Source organism: Pyrgilauda ruficollis, unplaced genomic scaffold (assembly GCF_017590135.1).
Source record: "Pyrgilauda ruficollis isolate IOZ18807 unplaced genomic scaffold, ASM1759013v1 scaffold7, whole genome shotgun sequence".
Taxonomy (NCBI): Eukaryota; Metazoa; Chordata; class Aves; order Passeriformes; family Passeridae; genus Pyrgilauda; species Pyrgilauda ruficollis.
The window spans coordinates 8,768,361-8,791,734 of record NW_024528821.1 but is presented as its reverse complement, the minus strand read 5'-3'; the positions used below and the strand labels follow the sequence as shown (position 1 = coordinate 8,791,734).

At 37.7% G+C, this 23,374-nt stretch overlaps 1 protein-coding gene across 4 annotated transcripts in view; it reads left to right on the top strand.

Annotated features, from left to right (window-relative positions):
* TENM1 (teneurin transmembrane protein 1) overlaps positions 1-23,374 on the top strand; it is a 225,769-nt gene that overhangs the window by 57,754 nt on the left and 144,641 nt on the right. For 3 of the 4 annotated variants that reach the window (XM_041485142.1, XM_041485143.1, XM_041485141.1), the window contains exons 5-6: positions 12,081-12,099; positions 16,532-16,772. In XM_041485142.1, coding sequence (XP_041341076.1) covers positions 12,081-12,099; positions 16,532-16,772 — 260 coding nt within the window. The remainder of the gene's footprint in view (positions 1-12,080; positions 12,100-16,531; positions 16,773-23,374) is intronic. The other variant, XM_041485140.1, reaches the window with a different exon arrangement.

Genomic DNA, 23,374 nt, shown 5'->3' with positions numbered 1-23,374 from the left:
AGAAGCTTCTGACTATTGTTGAAGTGATAAACCTGAGCAGCCACACCAGGAGGTGAGTCATGGTACCCATGGGGCTGAGGCAGGAAGGATGAAGCTGAGCTAGTTTGCTTAACTCCTGAGCAAGTTTTTTTGGGTTTTTTTTCCAGAGGCAATTTGTATGTTAAATTGGCAATCTATGCCATAAATTCTCATCCAGAATTTAGTAAATATGCAGAAAATTTATAGTCTTTCAAAATTAATTAAAAAGCAACATTTAGGTAAAGTTTTCAAGCTCATCTAACATCAGCTCTGTAGAATTGAAATTTTTGGAGGTTTTAAAGTTCAGTCCTTTTTTGAAGTGTCAGTACTTGGAAGGCTTGAGACTTTGTCCCTGAATTTTGTTTATCACAAGGTTATCAGCCATTTGATGGCTATCATCATGCCTGAGAATCTCAGGAGAAGGGGATTTTAAAAGTGTTTTTATAAACAAAATGAATAAAAGTAAGACAGAGTAATAATGAGAAGCTGCATTTGTCAGCTGCTTTCTGAAGTGTGCCATACTTGTTGCTAGGATAATGGAGAAAATTAATACATCCTGTCAGGACTGCCTGACAGGAACATTGAAAAGCTCTGAAGTGACTGTACACAGTGGAATAAAGGAAATCCACTTTGATCTACCATTTTTGATGTTTTATAATTGCACTTATTATCAGGTCCTTTACTCTCTTCTTATTTGACACAAGATCCATTATCAGTGACAGCATGAATGCGAACATGGGCTTGATTTGCAAAACTACTTGGGATGAGGTAATGAGGAAAAAAGCTTTTTATTCCTAACTGTTGAGAAAAGAAAAAAAATGAAATAATTTATATTAGCACTATCAGCTAATATCTTCCGAGAAATGCTCCCCTTCCAGTGTAAAATTGTTTATATGCTGTGTTTGAGTGGAGCTTGTTTAATTAGCTCCCTAATGAAATATTGTGTAACAAAATGGAAATTTATCATTTACTTTTATGCCTTTGTTTAAGTGACAAACTAGGGCAGGTCACTGTGCCCAGCCTAGACTAGGCACCGATTTCTTTCTTGCTGCATTTGAATAGAACTCATTTAGTTGTTTTGTTGTTTTTTTTTAAAGAAAGACTGTCTATTGAAGATTTTCAAACAAAAGGATAAAGTGCTGTCCTTTCAGCTTTCCATGCTGTCTCTTATCTCTCCTGTGTGAGATGAGAAGTACTGCTTCACAAAGAGGCGGGTTACCAGGTATCTTGTCTTTTATTAGGCTATAGAGTAGAATCAGAGGTATGTGCATATATTCAGAATCCAGTCTTTCTCTTGTAGGTTAAAAAAAAAAGGTAAATTGGTTATTCAGATGGACTGAAGTTATGCACAGAGTTTTCCTTAGTTCCTACTGCAATCAATGAGAAGCCCCCATTGGCTATATTTAGGTAACATTTGGTTTACTTGGCTTGGCAGGTAAAGGAATAAATGACCAGAGCACTGGTGACACATTGGTCAGGGCAGACACACTGCCCCAGGCACCAGCCCAGTGCTGTGCAGGAGCCCGTGTGCCTCCTCAGAACAGCTCCCTGACTTCAGGGTGCAGCCCATGACAGAGAAATCTGCCTCCCTGACTTCTGCCTTGCATTAAGTGCTGCCTGTATCTCTATGGTAAAGCTTTAAAATGCAAAATCTCATTTCTTTGAATGTGTGCTGAAACCTAGACATTTCAGGAAATGTGTCAATGGCAGTGACATTTCCCCAAAGAAGAGATCTCTGTTTGTAGGAGAAGCTCCTCATCAGAGCAAGAGACTCACACAGGAAAGACAGTTGTCAAGATACTCACCTGGAAAGTCAGATAATGGTGAGGAAGAGGGTTGCAAATGATAGCTTCATACCTGGTACACAATTAGTCTTCTCCCTTCCTCACTCTCTCTAATCTCTTGTAAGCTACTTCACTGCGTATAAATAATCAAAGCTGAGCCTCCCATACTCAGATGAAAGCTATAAAGATTGGCTTTCTAGATTTATGAGGAGTCGTGTTTCCTCTGCTTTCTACCCTTAAGTGTTCTCTGCACTGCCTGGTTGTGCCTGTATGCATTGGAGTCTGCTGAGCCATACTGTCAAGTCTCAGGAAACTTGTCACCCTACATTCACTATTGCCAAGCTTAATAAGACTGAGCACTTCTATAGTGCATTTTTATGTTCAAAGTGTTATAGGAATATTAAATCAAATACTGCTCTCAGCTGAACTGTATCCCCATTCATTGCTCAGTTTTGCTTGACAGTAAGAACTTGGGACAGAAAATAAAGAGCTTCATTGCACCAGTGGAATCGTCAGCAGAGACTGAGAGGGAAGGAATGTGTTACTATGTCCATGAAGAGAGTGCACTTGGCAGTTCCCTTGCATTCACCTGGCTTATGTGAAAGGAAAATAAGAAAGTGTCTCACTTCATTTGTGCTTTTCCATTCCTGCTTTTGAGTGGGGAGCATCATTGACTTTAATTATAGGAGCTTGCCACCTATTTTTGGTACACACAAGGACCACTTGTGCTTGTGCTCTCTGGGTACTTCCAATTGTATCTTCTTGCAGTCCTGCTTGGAATCTGTGGCATTTCAGATTCATAATGCTCTTATAACTCAGAAAATCTGTTCTGGAAATTTTCTGTGTGATTTTGCATATTCAGTGATAATGTGGACAACGTCATTTGCTTTAACAGCAGCCATTCAATGATTCCCTTAATAGTACAACCTAATAGAGCAGCTTTGTCTTTGACTAGTGCCTGTGGGGGGGCTTTTATTAGAAGACAGGGAGGTCTTTGCTGTTGCTATGGGATTGCAAGGGGTTTTCTGTAGGGAAATAGTCATTTTGAAAGCAGGATGACGTGTTTAGTTTTGTATAGTTAAACCACGATAATTTTAGTGCTGCCTTTACAGCATGTGAAATGAAGCAAATGCTTCACAATGGAGATGAACGCAAACATAGACAATGCTGTCATCCTCAGGGATCATCTGGAGGGGGATGAATCACTAATCAGTAGATGAATAAACTTCCCAAACCATTTACTTTGTATTAATGTTGGAGCTCGATCAATACCATAAATGTCAACTACAGTTTCCGTCATTCAGTTTGGTCTCACGAAGTAAACATTTTTGCATTAGCTATGCTGTCACGTGTGTGCAGCAGTGGTTTTAATACAGATGATGTAGCAATATAATCATATTGTGCTATTGAATGGCAAAGATACTCCCATGAGATGAATTTTAGCTCAGCAGATGTTCTTTCTGCACAGGCTCTTTGGGACCAGCGCCGGTGTTTTGCAGCTCAAGAGCAAGTCTGGGTGCTGGCACATGCACTGCAGAACTGAGCTGGTGACAGATTCTTCCCTTCCCTCTTTTTTCCTGTCTAATCAACAAGACAGAATTAGATCTTTTGAGATCACTGCAGGCTGTAAACTAGCCTGGAAGTGTCTCTGCAGCCGTCTGATGTTCCCTCCTATGTTAGGCAAAATTTTCATCTGAATTTGGACTGCGAACTACCGTACAGCTGGCTTAGATTATGTCTTTACACTCAGTTCTTCTTTTTTCAGCTGGAACAAATTCACTGACATGTTTACTCAAACATTTTTCAGCAATGTGTTTTTTTCTGCAGTAGGGTATGCTTCATTTTGATAGATATATCGTGTGTTGCTTTTTCTTCAATATAATATTGTAAAAGACCAAGTGGAGGAGGAGGAAAGCTATGTTTGAGCAGCCCTCTCCTTTTTGATGTGTTTGGGGTTTTTTTCTTTTCTAATATCTACTTAATATGAAATTCTGAAAATTTCCATTTCAGCTGAATGCTGCAACTCAGCTCTAATAATTACTTTTAAAAGAACATTTTGGAATTTTATAGGCTGAAACTGCGTACAGATCTTCATCCATTTTGTCCATCCTCTTTGGTAAAAGACAACTGTTGCACATATTAATCCCAACTACTTCCTTCACATCCCTGGTACATTTGCTTTGTTTGCATTCAGTCTGGATATTCCATAGTAAGGGAAGGAAGGTGGATAAAGCACAGTGCAATGAACAGAACTAGTTGTTCTCTCCTAGTTTCCTTGGTTATTCTGTTCCTCAGTGCTATGAGTTTGGCAGAAGGTGCTTTGTTACTTGGTTATTGCATCATTCAGCTTGAAGAGCAGGAGTCCCATTTGTACTGCTCACAAAATCTGTATGAGGCTATTGCTAAGAGTCATGTATTTCAAAAGACTGCAAGGAGCCATCAAAATTAGTATTTAAACATCAGTAGGAGGATTAGAAGGAGGCTATTCTATTCTGTACAGTAAGTCATGTGTTAAGTTTCAAATTGCTGTTCAAGTGTCAGTACCCAGCTCATTCTGAGATCTGTAAATGAACTATTTTTCTTTAGCTTTTAACTTTTGCATTACTGGTGGTACATGACTTCAAGGCAGATCCATTCATTTCTTTTCAGCCATCAGAAGGGATTGCCTTAAATTTGTTTCACTAGTTGGCTGAGTAAATTACACACTCCTCATTTTCCCTAAATGTCTTGTGACTAAACTAGTGATGACCTGATCACATAGGAAGAAATTCACCAATGGCTGGAATTTGGATGAGGTTCTCTGGCTGGAGCAGGAAGCAGTCAGTGAGTGCAGTTTTGCTCCATGCTATTTTAATAATGTTCTAAAATGAAATCATTCAAGACTACGAAAATTTAGTTTTGTAAATAAACTAAGGAAACATCAACCTAACTTCTATTCTTTCCACGGGTTGGAAATTCAGTGGAGACTTTCTGTGTGTATAAAATATATACATGTATGTTACGTACCTACACGCATGTACCTGTTTTTCATATGTAGTGTTTAAATTTATATACACTGAGATTTGTGTATATACTGCATGCTTACTCTATGTGGATGAATAATTATCTATATAAAATTCTACACATAAAATATTTGCAACCTTCTCCTCTGAATGACAGCTAGTAGCAACAAGTTTCTAGGTTAAAATTTGTCATTAAAACAAAACCCTCTCCAGAGTATTACTTATTATTCATTTTAAATTTCTGTCTTAAATGTTTCATTTAGTGATGCACTGTGCTTTTATTGTGAATATAAATAGTTGTGTACCTGAGTTCATGATGGTGTTTCTCTATCACTTACATTGTCCTTCCCTTTAGATGACATAATCTGTTCAGTGTAACATCATTAATCTACTCATCTGTTCATAAAATCTCTTCTATTTTCACCATATTTTTTCTGAAAAACCATGTCAATAATAGAACAAATTATTCTACAAGATGTGCATGTGAGGATTTAACACTACTTGCCTTTTTACTTTCTGTCCATTTTACTTTATTTTCCATGCTGCTAGATTCTTTTACTAAACCTGTACATAGAAAAGAAATTTTCATTGAGCTGTTTGCAGACATAGCCAGGGCGATTTTCTGAGGACTTGGAGTTAATTTAGATCTCAGCAATCAATCTGAGGTACCTTGCCTTTGCCAGTGTGAGTTTTCATCTGCTGATGTATGGTCCATTCACATTCCTCTGCTGGACCTTCTTCTTTTACGAACTGAAGTACCTTTGTGCCAACCTGTATTTTACTGGTTCAGTGCTTCATTCCTTTCTAAATTATGAATACACTAACCCTGTTCCTGGAATAGTAGTGTACAGTGTTCCACAGCTGATATTTTGAAGTGGCAAATTTTCTGTTTCTAAACATATTAAAAGTAGATACACCCTCTCAAAGTTGGGCTGTTTTCTTCTGTGGTTACATCTAGCAAACCAAGGCAGAATAACATAATTGAAATCAATGGAGTTAACCCCATATCATGCAGTTGTAACTGGAAAAAGAGATGAGCCCCTAAATCTTTCAAATAAAGCCCTCTGCTCAGGTGTTTGGTTACAACAGGTTTTGAGCCATCATCCTGGCAATAAAAGGAGAATGAATGATTCTGTGAGGCATACAGCTTTTTGTACATAAAAATGAAGCAGCCTTAAAACCCTATTGACTTTCCTGTAGGTTAATATTTTCTACTAGGTGACTGTAGTCTATAAAAGTCAAGCCTGAAACAGATTAACCTGAGTTCTTTGAAGTTGCTATAAATTGCTGAAATTTGCCTGAATACTAACTGTGTAACGCAATAAAGTTTGATGTTTGACCTTAGAGGTGTAAAATTAATCGGAATCCATAAATATATGGCCTCAGTTTAAAGAGGAACCATATCCCAAGTATTCTAATGAAAATTTGCCCTGTTGTGATTAAGACAGTGAAAGCCTTTGGTCAGTATTTTTTTTGCCCTGCACTTTGTAAGTATAAAAATGTGTGAAATACCAAGTTCTTTTCAAAATTCAAATGCTGAGCTGCCTACAGGAAGTTTCCAGCCATGTTGGGTGGCCATCAGGTGTGAAATTCTGTGAGCACTGTGAGGAGGCACTCACTGCCTGTGCAGTGCTGGCCCTGCTTTGTGAGCCTTTTTTCTGGCTTTATTTTCATGGATATTTCATACTTTCAAAGAGTTTTCTTCTAAAAGCCATTTTTTCTCTGTTTGAAATTCTGAAATATGTGGGAGTTTGGCATAGGATTCAGAGCTGAGCAAAGACTAATAATCTGTTTTCTGTCAAGAACCTGAATTATTGAGAAGTTCGTGGGCTTGTTTTTCTCTGGTTGTAAGTACTGTAAGTTTCAGTTGAGGTATAATTATTTTTATATCTTATAATTATTATTATAAAAGCAGCTTCACATAGTCTGGAAAGTAAACAAAAATAGCTAATAATGAGTTCTGAATAATTTGGAGTTAGGTTTCAGAATGGTGTGCAAGTATTTAATGCATCAAGCTCTCAGACTTTGAATCAGATAAAGGTAAATTTCTTCTGTAGAAAATGGCAAGAGAAGTTTTTGCCTTAGCACCAACTCTTGCACTGTTTGGCCTGAAAATATTAATTATTTTTTATTTGGAATGAGTGCCTTGATAAATCTCGGAGTCTTTATTAAGGATGTCTTCCCATTTGATGTTTTCTTTTGTTGAGGTTTCAATTATTTAATTACAGGTCTTGATATGAAACTAATCATGCATGCATCCGTATGAAGCTGGCGTACTGAAAGCATAAAATCATTAAACAGTCATTACTATAAACTGACGTTGGCCTGTAATTTTTGCAGTTAACGGGGGAGTTGATGCTTGGTGAACAATCCAATTAAAACTGGCAACAAAAGACTTAAAATGTCAGCCAAATTGCTTTTTAATAGTCAACGCAGCCGTCACAAAACATAAACATTAAAGTCCCCATAGTAGCATAAAGCTTCATGGTGAAACAATTCTAGAAAATGAATAATAATTACGGTATCCTGAGAATTCTCTTAATAGATCTGCGCTCATTAAAATACTTTGTTGGGTAGATTCATATGAAAAAGTATTTTTCCCTCGATACTTCTTTATGCATTTGTTTTGAAGGTTTTATTCAGTATTTTATAGATGTAATTTCTAGTAATATTCAAAAATGTGTGTCTTATTTACAATGAGTTTAAATAACTGTATATAGATAAGCTTTGAGTGAAACACAAAGAAATGTCTTGTGAGGTGAACTGAGGATACAGTCACAATGAACTTTTATAGCCTATTGATGCTGTAAAATAATTTAATCTTTGTTAATTTTGAGTTGCACTAGATTCCTTTGCCAGTTGAGCCAGATTAGCAGGAGAAGCTTGTTGAACCTTCCAGGCTGAAGTTAACCAGCTGAATCTGCTTCTGCAGCAGGGGCCTTGTTGGTGCTTGATAGATTCTCTGCTCAGAGCTGCAGATGGTTAAGAGAGTGCAGGGCTCCTAACAACAGGCACGAGGGTGGAGTTGAAAGTGTTGAATAGTTCTGTGGAATCAGGGCATAATCCCCAGTTTAGTGGAGAGGTTGAAGCATATTGGTATTTCAGAAAATGCACATGCTTGTTTCTAAGTGCCCAAATGTGCTCTAGAGAGACTGCTTTGAAGGCTGTGGCCTTGTCTCATATTCATTTTCAGGCATTACATTACCTGTTTCTGTGTTGTTACTTTGTCTTTCCTTACAGAAGTTTGGCTTTTCTTAGAAAAATAATGGATTTTCTGTTTACCATCAGTTACACACGTTCCATTGTTTCTCCACCCAGCCAGCTCAGGACTATAGGAGAAGTGTCAGCATTCCTAAATAAAATGTTAGCAAACATCAATGCAGGTATAGATCTTTTTGTAGAAGTATTTGTTTTATTTGCGCATTGAGAGGGACAAGAACTTGTAAACTTCCTCCAGGGATAAAAGGCAGGAGTAGTCAATCAGCTAATTCTTCACTGAGGTATATTCTCTAACTAATATAGTGTAACTTAGACACTATGTAAAATCATTTGGTGGGCAACAAATACCCTTCTATTATGCCATCTGACAGTTACATGCAGCCTCCTTAAATGGTCTCTTGTAATTCTAAGGGTTACTGAGAATAAATTGATGCTAACTGTGGTACCTAAGGTTGCCATTCTTCTTTCTTTTAAAAAAAATTGTTTCTCTTTTTAAAAACAATATTTTGCTCTTTAAATAGATAATTAAAAGATAATTTGAAATTAATGTCCATTTAAAAATTTGTTTCTCTTCTAAAGCAAAACTTCAAAAGGACAATATGTGTTTTAAAACTCAAGCATCTACATCTGTACTTGATATTGATTGTAAAAATAGATGTAGGATTTCCAATGATGCTCTGCCAAATCATGTTCAGGAGACATTCTGGATGTCTGGTTTTGACAGGATAATCTGGAGTGCAGATAGGTATCCTGAGAAAAGCTCTTACATAGCCAGGTGGGAGAAACTGGACTCACATCCTTGAAGTGAGAAAGTTCAGGTGCTTCCGCCTTGAAATAAATGTAGAGTAAGTTTGCAGTGCTGCCAACAAAGCATCAGCTCTGTCTCAGTGCAGATAGCTACAAGACACTTGGGACCTTGCCCCCAGTAATTTCAGAGCCCATCAGGGTTGAAGTTTGGGTCCTGATGTAACTGGCAGGTTTAACCATGACTTGGAGCTTATCATATTTCTGTAGAGCACAGAATAGTCTATGTTTGCAAAAATATGAATCAACAAACTGATGTCTCTGATGGCTGGGCTTTAATCTGAAGAGGATTCTGTACTTTGGTGAACTGGTGTCACTGTCCCCCTCCCAAAGGAGACAAGTACTAAAAAGGAAGAGTCTTCCCCTCAGCCCTGACAGGGCAGCAAGCTCAAATGCTGCAGGGCTTTATGTTATTTGGGTCTGTAACAGGGCATGTCCTCAAGCAGTCTTTTTTTCCTGAAAATGTTGCAAAGTAACAGGAACACAGATGAAGCAGGTAAGAGGCAGGCAGGGTGGTGACAAAGTGGTTTAATATGTCTGTATTCATGATATTTCCACTGACCTATTGGGCTGAATACACAGGGTATTTCAATATGATTTATAGTTGCTAATTCCATTACCCATAGATCCCTTTCAGAAAGCCCTCACAGCTAATGAATTTAATAACACAAGGGCCAAAACTTGAATATTTTTCACCACCAAAACCATAAATAACTGCAGAAACATTAATTTTTACAGCCATGACTGCTTGCAACCTATTTTACCAATCATAAACTGCTCTTTAATCAAAATCTGTTCACCTCTAAGGTCATCAAAAATTTGCTGCCAGGCTACTTGTAAGTGCCTGTCTTTTGCAAACCTAGATGATAGGCTTATTCTGTAAGCTATAATCTCTCCCACTTTGTTCAGAGTTTTAGAATAGTGATTGTACTATCCCCTGTGAGTTCCCACTGATAGAAGTTACAACTCACGATATTGACCGAACCCACCACTTTTAAGTAATGGCAGGAATTACACATTCTCCTGAAAATACCACCTTGAAGCTGGCTGGGAGCTGTCAATCTTCACTCTGTCCTTTGAATGCTGTGTGATGTTAATTGTACCAGCAGCTGCTTGATCTGCTAAACAAACCACTGGAAGCCTGAGCTGGTTGTTTAGGCTGTTCCCTCAGACTCCATCAGAACTGGAGTGCTGCTTTTCTTCTCCCTTCACATTTTGTCCTTGACCTGTGTGACTCAGCCTCCAAGGGGCCCGTCTTGTGTTGGCACAGACTGGAGTGATTTAAGAGTCCTGTCTCAGCTGGATGGGTATTAAAATCTGGCAGATGCGCCACCTGCAACGAAGGAGAGGGAAGGGAGTGAGTAGTAGTTTCATTGCAAATTTTTCAAATTAATTGACATAAATGTGAGCATTTCACATAAATGGAATGTTTTTCACATAAATATAGAGCACATTAGTATTTAGCAGCTATGTGAAGTACCATAGAACAAAGATGCAATTCAGGCAGTTCAGTAGAATAAAGGCACCTCAGGAACTGTTGCTCTTCATTCCCCTCTGGCAATGTTAATTTTATATGAACACACATCAGCATGTTTATATTGTCAGGTGCTTCTGTATGATAACATTTAAACCTGCATCTCACCCACAGTACACAGCATTATAACCTGAAACTCGTTTCAGGTTACAAACTACAACACAGAGAGGGACATTTTGGAGTGCAATGTTTATGACCAAAATTATTCTACTTCAGCAATCAGGCTCCCAAGTTAAAACACTGAGTGATGGAGTTAATTAAGGAGGAGTAGTGCTGTTGTAGCTGTAATGCTGTACATATATAAGTGCCTCTAAAGTGAGGCAAAGTTTATCAGGAAAGGTAATGTCTTTCAATGCACCAGCTGATACAGCTGCAGAGAAAAAAGAGCTAGCTTTGGGCCCAGAAGCAAAGCCTTCTTTTGGCTTGAGTATATTAACATTTCTATCATCAGAAAAAGCAGAAACATTCCCCCACGTACACCTTAAAAAACAAGTGTATCAGTCTTATTTCAAGAATTGTGCAAAGTAAAACTGACCAGTTAAATATACAGTACGAAGACAACAGATGCCAGAATTTTTTGAGTCCTGAAAGACAGAATATTATTAAATGCATCCTATCCAGAAAGTTGGAAAGTGTAGCCATGTGATAGTTCTCTAGAGAGAAATCACTGCCTTTCCTTCTCTAATGAGTTCTAACCTCCATTCTTTTGCCTGATAAATTCTCCCACGTCTTTCTGCAGCTGACTCAAGAAATAGTTGTCTGCAGAGACCCTTTCAAGACACTTAGATTTTATTTTTGAAAACTCTGAGATCTCTAGTATTTTTTCACTTTTGTCATGCAACTAATGGAAGTTTTACCAGAAATGGAGCTCAGCAGTGTTACGATCCTGATGTGCAATGATAATGGAAAATTACTGGCAATTGCAGAAGTCTTGATGATGAAAATTCCTTACGCTCACTGTTGCTAAGGGTTTTAAGGCATTAATAGTTGATATCATATGCAGGTAATAAAGTCCACTTGTGCTATTTGACTTGTGAAGGTTTTCTAGTAGACAAGTTATACAGCATTTGTTTCTTAGAAATGAATCAAAAGTGTAGATGTATGGGAAAATATGGGAAAATCCCAGGCTCATTCCATACCTAAATAAATTAGGCAAGGACCTTTAGGCAAGTTTAGTGCTATACTCCAAGAGATTTTATTAATCAGAATTAAAGAAGTATAAAACATGCACTTCTGTAAAAATAAGAGTGCTTTAAAGAAAGATATGCTGGTAGTGTTCCCATTGTTCCTTTTTCCTCTGGTGTTCAAAACTGGGTAATTACGTTTTTGTAGTTTCCTGGAATGAGGTCCAGAATGAGTGTTTATAAAATATAGTTACTTAGGTCTTACAGGACAAGTTTAGCTTTTAATGTAAAAACATTAAGACAAGGAAGTGCTGCCATCATAAGCAGTCCTTCCCGCTCCTGTGCAGAGCACAGAGACCTTACAGAGCTTTCCAGTACATAAAGGGCCTACAAGAGCATGAGAGGGACTTTTGACAAGGGCATGCAGTGATGGGAGGAATGGACTTAAACTGACAGAGAGCAGACTTACATCAGATATTGGGAAGAAGTTCTTCCCTGTGAGGGTGGGGAGGCCCTGGCACAGGGTGCCCAGAGCAGCTGTGGCTGCCCCTGGATCCCTGGAAGTGTCCAAGGCCAAGATGGATGGGGCTTGGAGCAGCCTGGGACAGTGCAAGGTGTCCCTGTCCACAACAGGGGGATTTGAAACTAGATGATCTTTAAGGTTCCTTCCAGCCCAAACCATTCTATATTTCTAAGCATGCTTAAAAAATAATCAGAGTGGTTTGTAATTGAGCAGTAGTATACCCACAGAACTTTTAAATAAACTGAATTAAGCTCCCTGAACATATGTTGCTGTTTCGTTCATTAAATAATGAATTGCCAGCTAATTCACACCGTACTGAGACACATCCAGTAAATTAAAAAAAAAATCCAAACATACAAAGAAATAACTGGAACTGAAAAAATTAAAATATTTCAAAAGCACTACAGGTTAGATGCAAACCTTTTATGGTTCATTACATTTTAGTATACTCTCTCTGATATACTTCACCTAATAACAATACAGGCTATTGTAGCCTTGTCAGTAAATGATAAAACAGTTCAATTACCCTGTCTTTTATGTGGATCCAAAAAGTATAGTGAAGTATGTTTCAGAACTGTTAGGAAAATAGTTCTGCCAAGGCTTGGCTAATTTTCAAAACTAACTTTAAATTATGCACTAACTAGTTGATTAAGCTGTTTATTTCATTTTTGCCAGTCTGTAAAGCAATTTAGCTACATGATTATGTTTATAAAGGCATTTTAGCCTGACTCTTGAGGAAAATGAATTTATGTTAGAAGAAATATTGAGGGGACAAGAATAACTGCTTCCTTCAAATTTCAGAGGACAGAGAGAAAGTAGAACTCCTTCAAGCTAGCAGAATTTCAAGGCAAGATTTTCTTGTTTCCAGTGCCATCCCTACTGCAGTTTCTCTTGTTGTGAGTGCATGAAGTTTGCAAAGTGCCTCAGAGCAGAAGAGCTAAACAAATTACCACTTACTGTGTTATTCTTTTTATTGAATAATGAAAGCAAAACCCCTAAAAATAAATATATATTTTTAAAAAACAACAGGTAGAAAGAAGTTTGAGTACAGTTTGTGAAGTAGATGGGGAATGTACAAGTTGGAGTAAAAGAAATCACCAGAATGTTGTCTGCACCTTTTCAGGAAACTTCGCAGTTTTAGATGTGCTCTGCTGAAAGGAGACAACTATTTTTTAAAAATTACTTCTCAGGGGAAAGTATTTAGAAGTTTTTAAAATTTGTCTCTTTTGTCTGTAAAAAAATGAGCTAAATGCAGACGAGAAGGCCAATGCTAAAGATCAAGAGAACAATTTCTGGCTTGGTTACTCCTCAGGTGGAAATCTGATTTGAAGCAAATTATTCAAGTGTAAAGTTTGAGCTGCAATAATGTTATATAGCTACATTTTTAGATGGATGGAAGTTTCTATCACATCAATGAAGACAATGAAAGCAATTAAGTCTGTATTTGCATATCATACATAAATGTTTTAATGTACAAGAATTAAAAAATATGAACATTATTAGCAGCCATTAAATTAAAAGTAGCAGTTGTTACAAATAGCATTAGGTAAGCCAATTCCTTTATCAGTCTCATACATTTTGGAAGTTTGTTGGCTTTAGACGAATTATTTTGCATAATATCCCCTTTTGGGTATTTAAATGATTTTGCAGTAAGTTATTTTACATAGACTGCTGTTTATTTAGACTCCTGAAGAATCCTAAGTGTGCATATTTAGATTTAATGCTGCTTTATATCCCAGGCAATATTTTTTGTGTTATAAAAATAATGAGCTATAGACTTAGTTTCAAGCAAAATAAAACGAACTCTGCCAAATAAGAAAGTCTGTAAAAACTAATTGGAAACTAAGGCTGATTCTCAGCCTAATGAGTTTGCAGTGCTTCACTGAAATGAGGGTCTGATAAAAGACTTTTTAAATCACCAAAATAATCAGGCTCCAATGTGAGGTTTTCTGTGATGCCAGTAGGTAGATGAAAGGGTGACAAGTGTGATAATTAAAAAGGAATCCCCCCAGGAAATCTGATGTGTTGATGTATTGTGATAAATTGCACTGGGAGATATAAGGTACCCTACCAGCCAGGGAAACTTTATGGTTCAAAAGCAGAATCAGTCTATTGCATGGAACAAACTAAACTCTGGCTGACAATTGTGTGCCATTGATGGGATGGGGACAGGATAGATAAAAGGGGAAGAAGGGAACTAAAAGTTGTGTTGCCATACGGATTATACAGGTTTTTCCCCAAATACCTAGAGAAGCAAATCACCTTGGGTGCTTGGCATTTACTGCACAGCTCTTGATGTACCTTGTGGAGTCTGTGTGTCCTGGCAAAAATCAGCATTTTTCTAACAGGACAGTGACTAAGCGATTGAAATGGCTTGTCATGCAAATTATAGGTTGTATAATAATCCTGCAAATTTTCTGTAGAGTGGATTTACAGTTGATACCTTAAGTAAGGAAATGTAATTGATCAAATACATAAGGATGCTGGACATCAAATATATGCAAAATCTGGGTAACTTTTAATTCTAAAATAGCAGGATACAGGATTTACCTAGATTAATTATTATATGAAAGTGCCTTAGCAGATTATTTTGGAGCCCTGGACTGTTGACTCTGGTGATTTAATTTACTGAGGTCTCCAATTTTCTAATATGCTTAGAACTGCTTTTCTGGTGTATGCAAATGAATATTACAGCATAAACCTTAGCGCAACTGTAAGAATGCTGCCTTGATAAAAGATCAATGAAATTAAAAGGATTAAGCCTGGGCCAAATCTGTGACAGCTTTGCTTACCACAGCATTGAAAAGCTTATGTGGAGCACTAAACAACCTTGCTTCTCCAGCTGGGGTAAATTGGGACTGTCACAGAGAAAAAGGTGGGTTTTTTTCCACAAGCCATTCCAGGAAAGGAGGGAATACACTTTCATCTTTTGCCTTGAAGACACGTCATGTCATAATATAAAGAAAGTGTGTTTTCTAAATGGATGACAACAGCTCCTTGCAGGGAATTTTTGCAGGTTCATCAGAGCTTTGCTCCAGCTGGATTTCTGCAAATTTAACTGGACATCTGCTAAGGTAAAAGGGAGAGTGAGGGTGAGTACAGAAATGGGATAAAGCCTCATTAGACACTGAGGTGAAGTAGCTGGAGTTGTTTCAGGTTAAGAAATTCACAGATTACTCAATCCGGTAGCAATTTTTACCACTATCTTCTTTATAAAGTGTTTGTTATTGTCCATAGCTGTGTATCTGGCTGTAGTGAGATTCTTTGGAGACTTTGATCAAGTAGAAAAAACAAGGTTTTGTTGTTCCTTGAAAGTGCCATTGCACCATGTTTGTGTCTTGGTTGTCCTTTGCAGGAGGATTGAAGCTCAGTGGCTCAGGCTGAGCCACCTTGAGCCATGTGGCAGCATTTGTTAGCACAGGACAGGAGCCTGTGCAGGTACAACATCCCTTTGGGGTACTGGGAGCCCGTCTGAGGGTCCCATGGGGCAGGGACAGCACAGGGAGCAGGGCCTTGGGTACCCACCACAAGCATCTTTGACTGTGCTCCTTCTCAGACTGGTCCAGTGGCTGTGAGCTCCCTGCCTGCTCATCTGCCTTTAGCTGCCATAAAACCTTTTCTGTGGGTGTCAGGATGATTAGTGCTTCAGAGACCTTTTCTCAGCTCCATTTAACAAATGCAATAACAGACTCCAGAAATGTGTTAACATTATTTTAGGAAAGATGTTTGTTAGGGGGCAGGACTTATTCAGTCATTTTCTCTCTCAAACTGAAGTGCAAGACTTAATTTTTATGCTATTTCTTTCATAGATGTTTTAAATAAGAATTATACCTTGTGAAATCAGTTGGTATCTGTGATGCCATTCAGTGTTAACTTACATGTTCTTTACCTTCATCCCCACAAAATCCTGACAAATTAAGTGAATGTTATACCACTTTCTTTTTTTTCTTTTTGGTTGTTTTTTGGGTTTTGTTTGTTTGTTTTGCTGTTGTTGAATTACAGTGCTGTAGGGTGTGTCCGTATCTGATAGTTTCTGTTTCAATAGACTGTTATATTTTAAATTATTTCAAATATTGCAGCAACATTTACAGGAAACAGGGTAAAGAACATTATAAAGTACAATGCTTTATTCCCAGTAAGAATTGTATGGCAGGATCACAGAATGGTTTGGGGTGGAAGGGACCAGTTTCAACTCCATGTTGTGGGCAGGGACACCTTCCACTAGACCAGGTTGTTCCAAGCCCTGTCCAACCTGGCCTTGAGCTCTTCCAGGCATGGGTCAGCCACAGCTCCTCTGGGCAACCTGTTCCAGTGCCTCGCCACCCTTACAACGAAGATTTACTTCCTAATACCTCATGTAAATCTGCCCTCCTTCAGTTTAAGACTTCAGTCTGCCCTTTCCTTTTTTAATTAAGATGAACATAAATGAACCGCCAACCGCAAAACAACATCTAAAGACCGTCTTGATCTTTCTAAAATAATAACCCTCCGTGCGTTTGGTTGTCTTTTCCTTGCTGTTTCAGACATGCCCGGTAGCCCTCACAACCAGTTCACCTTCAGGCCGCTGCCGCCGCCGCCGCCACCGCCGCACGCGTGCACGTGCGCCAGGAAGCCGCCGCCCTCGGCCGACTCTCTGCAGAGGAGATCCATGACCACCCGCAGCCAGCCCAGCCCCGCCGCCCCCACGCCCCCCACCAGCACACAGGATTCCGTGCACCTTCATAACAGCTGGGTCTTGAACAGCAACATCCCACTGGAAACCAGGTACGGGCCGTGGCTGTGCGCAGAGGATCTCGGCTGTGAGGGGAAAGGAGGCCTGACATTGACACAAGCTGGTGATGGGCAGTTGCAAGTGTGTCCTTCAGGACATGCCAGTGTGTTTTGCTCTGAAGCCCTCTCAAGTAGCCACATGACGCCGTTTTTGCTTGATTCACCTAGGTCAGAAATACTCAGAAAAGCACATTATGCAAAGTTTTGGAAGATAACGATTCCTTTAATGTGTGTAGGTTACACTGGCATTTTATGGTTGTGTGGGGTCAGGATTTGTGCTTGTGGGTTTGTCTTGCCTGCCCACGTTCTCCCAGGACCATTTTGTAACCAGCAAATAGAAGTTTGGTTTAATCAGTATACTTTGGCACTTCTGGAGTCTCACAGAGCCAGGAATGGTTGCGGTTTGAAGGGACCCTTGGATATCATCCAGTCAGTCTGTAGCTTTTCTATAGATAAGAAAAGAACAGAAATAATACTAAAATAATATTTTTCTCAATACGCATTTAATAATTTATGGTATATATAGCCAAATACAATTTTATAATCATTTGGCAATGAAGAAATGATACCAGGACAGATATTAGGCATGGCAAGACTTACCTCTGGGAGCTGGAAAGGGAGAGTTCAAATTCAGGATCATTCACAATTTATGCAAATAATCTACTCTGAAAAACAATTGAGAGCAAACACATTCTGTATTCAGGCAACTTACTTTCCAAAGCTCTGCACAATCTCCTCTGACTTTTTGGCTATAATAAGCTTTTTTTTTTTCACCTGTTCCTGATGAGTATTAGCTAATTTGATTGCTTTCAACTGCAGCTGTATTTGCTGACTTGATTTTTAAAACAAGATCTTAATTTTTGGTCTTCTTCCTCTTCATTGTCAACAGAGCCACCAGGAGGTTTTAACTAGGGTTTCCTTTGGGTTTTGCCATTTTAAGGCACGTAAAGGGCAAGAGTTTGTGAAAGTTGCGTCTGATGAAACAGATAAATTTCTGACATCTACCTAATTGGATCCAGAAAATATAAAGTATTATGCACAGAAATGTTTGGGGAATTTTTAACACATATGTCCGAGGCCCAGTTAGCACAATTAATCACTGAAACCTAGATTTTGTTCTTTTACAACAAGGTTGGTTTTATTTTATTACAAAAATTAATCTTTATATATGTCTTTAAACACTTGACTGCTGCTCTTCAGAATTGTCAAGTTTTAGTTCTGCTATTAAGTTGGGATCGAAGATCACGCCAATTCATTCTGAAATAAAACTTTCCTTATTTGTCTTAAGGACAAATCTCAAAAATAATCAAGGAGGATGGAAACTTTTCTGCAAAGTGAACATAAACAACACTTCAGTTCAGCTGATCCTGCTGGAGCTAGAAGCTTCTGCTTACACAGTCTTTATAAAGATAAATCTCTGCTGTTTCTGGTCTAGCAAGCTTATATATCTATCTATACTTTATGCTGTGAGAAAGGTGATCTCTGGGTGTTCTGTCCCATGAACTTGCTGTTCACTTCAATTAAAAGTCAGATAGATCTTTTTAAGAATCTGCATCTCCATTCATGACATTTCCATCAGACTTCATTGGGAACAATACTTTACAATTTATTTTTCTATCGAGTTCAGTTAAAATTTTCTGGTTTCCTACTATTTTTTGTAAATTTGAAGCTTCTCTTAAAGGACAAATACAGAGATGTATAGCTGTATCTATAATTATATAAAGGACTGTGCAGTGAAGTAGGAATTCATACTGGAAAACATCCTTTGGGCTACACGTTAGTCATTCACAAAGCCCGGGAATTTTCCATGTTCTGACCCTTCAGTGTTTGTTTCAGCTGATTTCATGCCCCCACTGGTCACTCCCAGAAGCCTCTCACAAAGCTGGCTGAAAGGTTGCATAATCCATAAGGAAAACCTGTGAGTCTGTTTGCCAGGATGTATCTGCAGTTTGTGTGCAGACAGGAGCTATGGCAGGGGAGCACTGCAATAAGAAACATTTGTGATCACCACTTCCCAGAAGTCTACAGTGCACAGTACAGCCTCAGAGAAAATGAAGGGCTTGCAGCTTGTTTATCCTTCCTTTACCAGGGAATGATTCTGCTAGAATTGAACTGGTGCTTTGGCCTAATAGCTGGATTCCCTTACTTCTCCATTTATGTTTATCTGCCCATTAAAAATAATCCTACAAAATAAAGAGAAACATTTCAATGATATGTGCCAAATCTTCAATAATACCAAATGTAGCTAATATCTACATACCTAATATAGCTAAGCAGATTTTTTTCGTTGTTGTTAAAGTTGGAACATTTGCAATCAAAAAGAAGACTTAAACAGTAATGTATTCCCTACTGTAACAGCTAGGCAAAAATCAGAATACACATGTTCAGCTTTTCTTCTGTCTGTATCTCCTGTTAATCCATAAACAGAACATGTGTTTGATGTTGTATCTACTGCCATGGAATAGTAGAGAATTTTCAGACAGGAAAAGATTTTCTAGATATAATCATGTGAATTTAAAACCATTTCACTCTGGACAGACAATGAGTCTGCTCATAACGTGTCACATTGATGTGTCATATTTATGTAAAAGAAAATTCTCTAGTTCTGAAAATGTTTGCAATACTCAAATTAAACATGTACTCTTACATAATTAGAGTTTGAAACCCTAGATTAGATGGCAAGGGCTGCAGTAAAGGCATACTGTGGTGTATGTGTTTGAAAGTTTTCTTGTACAGTGAAATTTGGTTGCATTTTTATAGAAAAGGGCAAATTAGAAATTTTGTTTTGTGTTTCGTCTAGAGGTGTTACATGCACTAATCTGCAAAGCAGTTTTGTCAAGACCTAACTTACTAATGCAACTGTTTAATGATGAGACTGACTTGGAAAGATGAAATCACTTGTTCAATTTCACACTAAAAGCTAAAATTAAAATCTGTCTGTGTGTTGTTGCCAAGGCCAGTTCCCTAACTCTGGCAGTTATTCTGATTATAAGCAACCCAAATAAAAATAAGAATTAAGAACAGCTTTAGAACTCCAGAGGACATGTTATGGAACACCTGCTGCTGAGGGAATTGGAGTAGAGCTGCACCTGTAGGAGGTGTAGCAGCTCAAACTGGTGACTGTGCTGCAGCCTTCAGCACTGTAATGTGCCCAGAGATGCAAATGCAGTCTCCATCTATGCATGTGCACACGGTTTGGGGAAAATAAACATAGCCATTATTAAAATTGCTTATGAACATGCAGTAATTTCATTGTCACACAAAAAAAAAATTTTTACGTATTGCCAGAAAAAGACTGCAAGGACCTCTCACACCACATAAAAACACAGGAAACATTGATTCTCTTTTTTAGCATAATGTTATTGGGCTCTCACAAAAATTTATATTTTTCCCTCTCCCCCAGAATAAAGTACTTGCAACCTATTGCCTATTCCCTTCCTTTCCACTAAAATAATTGTTTTTTCAGGCTTCATAGATACTTTACTCTAATGCTTCAAATCTTGTGATTTACAGTGTAATACATTGTCATTATCTCTGACAGCCCCATCTGAACATAGCTTACTACTTTTTATGGAGTAAGTATTAAACCCTGATAACTCAAAGGAATGTTTTTCATTTTCTCCATGCCCTTATAGTTAACTCAGTATTTGTTTCCATATCTTGCTTTCTTACTTTGTTTTTTTTTTTTTTCCTGCTGTTTGCTATTTATTTTCCCACTTCAGTCAAATCCCCAAAGAAGAAGTAAAATCTAGATGTTAAGTAGGGATTTTTACCTGACATTTTTCTTATCCTCCTTATAGTCTGTTACAGATCCGTCATGGATAAATCATTGGTCACACTTATTTTGAGTTAAGTTTTGACATAGATTAACAAAGCATTAGAATTTTTAAGTTTTATGCCTAAATCTCAAAATTTATCTAATTTTGATTTTGTTTCAAAGTGGGGTTTTTAGTCCTGTTTTGTGTGTCAGTATTTAAGATATTTGCTTGTTCCTTCCTTTTTTAAATCAGATTTCCTAGCTCCTCTAGCCCATTTAGCAGCGTTGGCAGTAAGGTTAATGCTGTGCTGAATGGACTGAAATCTCCCTTCACTGCACTGGCAATGAGCCAAGTCCTGTGGAAAAAGACAGCTTAATTTAAGCAATCTTATCACCATGGTAATAGCTCCTCTAAGGGGACAGTGAGGTACCAGACCATAAACCTGAGATTCAATTATCATTAATTTATATAAAACTTTGAAGTACTAGAATAATAAGAGGAGTATTTGGGGTTCAAGGCAGTTATTATTTTTAGTTACAATTCAGCAATATTTCAGAGCCCTAAAGTTTGATTATGCCTCGAAACACTTGAAAACTTTAAAAGTTTTGGAGTTCAAGAAGTGTATTTCAATCATGATATAGATGGAATAATTCCTTTCTGTGTTACATAGCTATTTAAGGTGCATAGGTATGATTAGTTCTGGTTTTTTTCCTGAAAATAACTTGGTTGTACTTCTGTTTGGTGTAATTCTGTACTATGGTTTATCTTTTTAAATCAACCTCATAATTATTGTTTTCTCTTCAAGAAGTACATTGATAGCCTTTCAAATCACAGACACCTGTGTATAGTCCCTTTCTGTGTAAGGTGGTGTAATTTTAAAAGCAAAAATAATTCAATAAAAATGCATCTAGAAATCCACACTCAGTTCAGTTTGGGCTCTTGGAAGGTTTGATCTTTTTTTCTTGGTCTTGGCATTTGAACATCTTGTGGATCTTGTGAATCTTGCCTCCAGTGCAGAGACTCAGAAAACACTTTTTTCTGCCTTGACTTTTTTCCCAGTTCAAGGTTTCCATAGCAAACAGAGCAGCTTTTACAGCTCCTGAGGCAGACAGGTGTTAATGATCATAAGCCACCAAACAGGGAGACACTTTCTACTTGAGCAGTGCAATTCACTGGGAACTTGTTTGCAATTGGAGCCTGCTCCTCAGTAAAGTGACCAGATTTGGGGCTATTCCAAAAATAAATGCAGGGCAGGGCTTCCTTTATGATCTTTTCTTCAAATTATGTTGGTCAGTATTTGTTATTATGACATTCCTCTTATATTTTCTCATGTTCTACCTAATTAAACAATAAATCAACACATAGAGGCTGACCATGTTAAAAACAGACACACAGCAAGGGTTTTAAATTCATTCTGAGTCCCATGTGTTTTCACTGCATGGCAGAAAAGATCTGAAAATATTTGTTTTCTGAATTCCAAAAGATAAATTGAAGACTGTCAGTATGACCATGAACTGAAAACAAAAGTTGTAAATATGACCTTAAATTTAATATTGCGAGAAGGAGGGTGTCTTTTATGGAAATAAAAATATAAACATTTGTCAGCTACAATGAAGTACAATTTTCATGGCAGCAGCAATGGCACTTGAGGGTCCTGCCTTGAGTAGTTGAGATCCAGTCACTAAGGACAATAGGGCAATTTAAATTGTTCATGCACTCTATTATGTTTTTTGTTTGTGAGAAGCTTTCCTTTTCCAGAAGTTTGTGTGGGCTTCCCTGAAATGGTGGGATAGTATTTTTTTAAGGGTTTTTTATGGATGCTAAATATAGTAACTTGAACAATCACACTGCAGATACTCCTTGCTCATTATTTTGGATAATGTGATGGTATATAAAGTTATACCTAAATGTAAAGCAGTGTTGTGATTTTATGGCCACTAATGAGCAAGCAGCCTTTTAGCTTTCTATGAAATAGTGTTTCCTTTTACAAAACCAGAAATAGACTGAATCTAGATTTTGAAAGAGAACAATAAATACAGGTTAATACAAAGGCTCTAGGTTGTGAGAAGTGGTCAGAGACATGGAAACAATTCTACCCTTTAATTTCCAAAAAATCAGATGTGTATGTGTAATGTAAACTGCCCAAAAAATTTCTATTTTCTGGCTAGCTATTTGTAGGTAAGCTGGATTCAAAGACTAAATAGTATTTATGTAGTTCATGTGATACATCTCTTGTCAGGTAAACTTTGTCTTTTTTGCCACAGTAGCTGTACAGCTTGGATTAGACCATATGCATGTGAGTGTAGGTACTTGGAAGTAGACTGAAATGCTGGGAACAAAAGTCAGAATATGCATGAATATTCATCAAAGGAAATTGATGGCAAAGAGAACTGAGGGGTAACTACTTCAGTTAGTCATTCCTTTCTTTAAGTCATGCTTCCAACCACAGAATATAGGCAATAAAATTACAATATTGGGATTTTTACTCTTCTTGATTCATGGTTTCAAAGTACTCTGCAAATATTATGTACTTTATATGACTTGCATAAATATTCTTGTAACTACTTTTTTCATATTTTCCACAAAATAATCTTAAAATTTCTTGAGGAAAAAAAAAAATAGAGCTAGCCATGAGATTATTCCTTCCTTACATCACAAATCTCTGTGTGCATTGGTTGTTTCATTCAGCTGCTGTTTGAGTTGGAGTGCTATAGCAAATTTTAAGCCACAGAAAAGCACTTTTGAAGATCACTGAATTAATGTAGAGATGTCACCATGTATCAGAGTAACAAAGCCCATAGTGGTATATACAAGAGCCATTTATGTCCTCAGTATAGT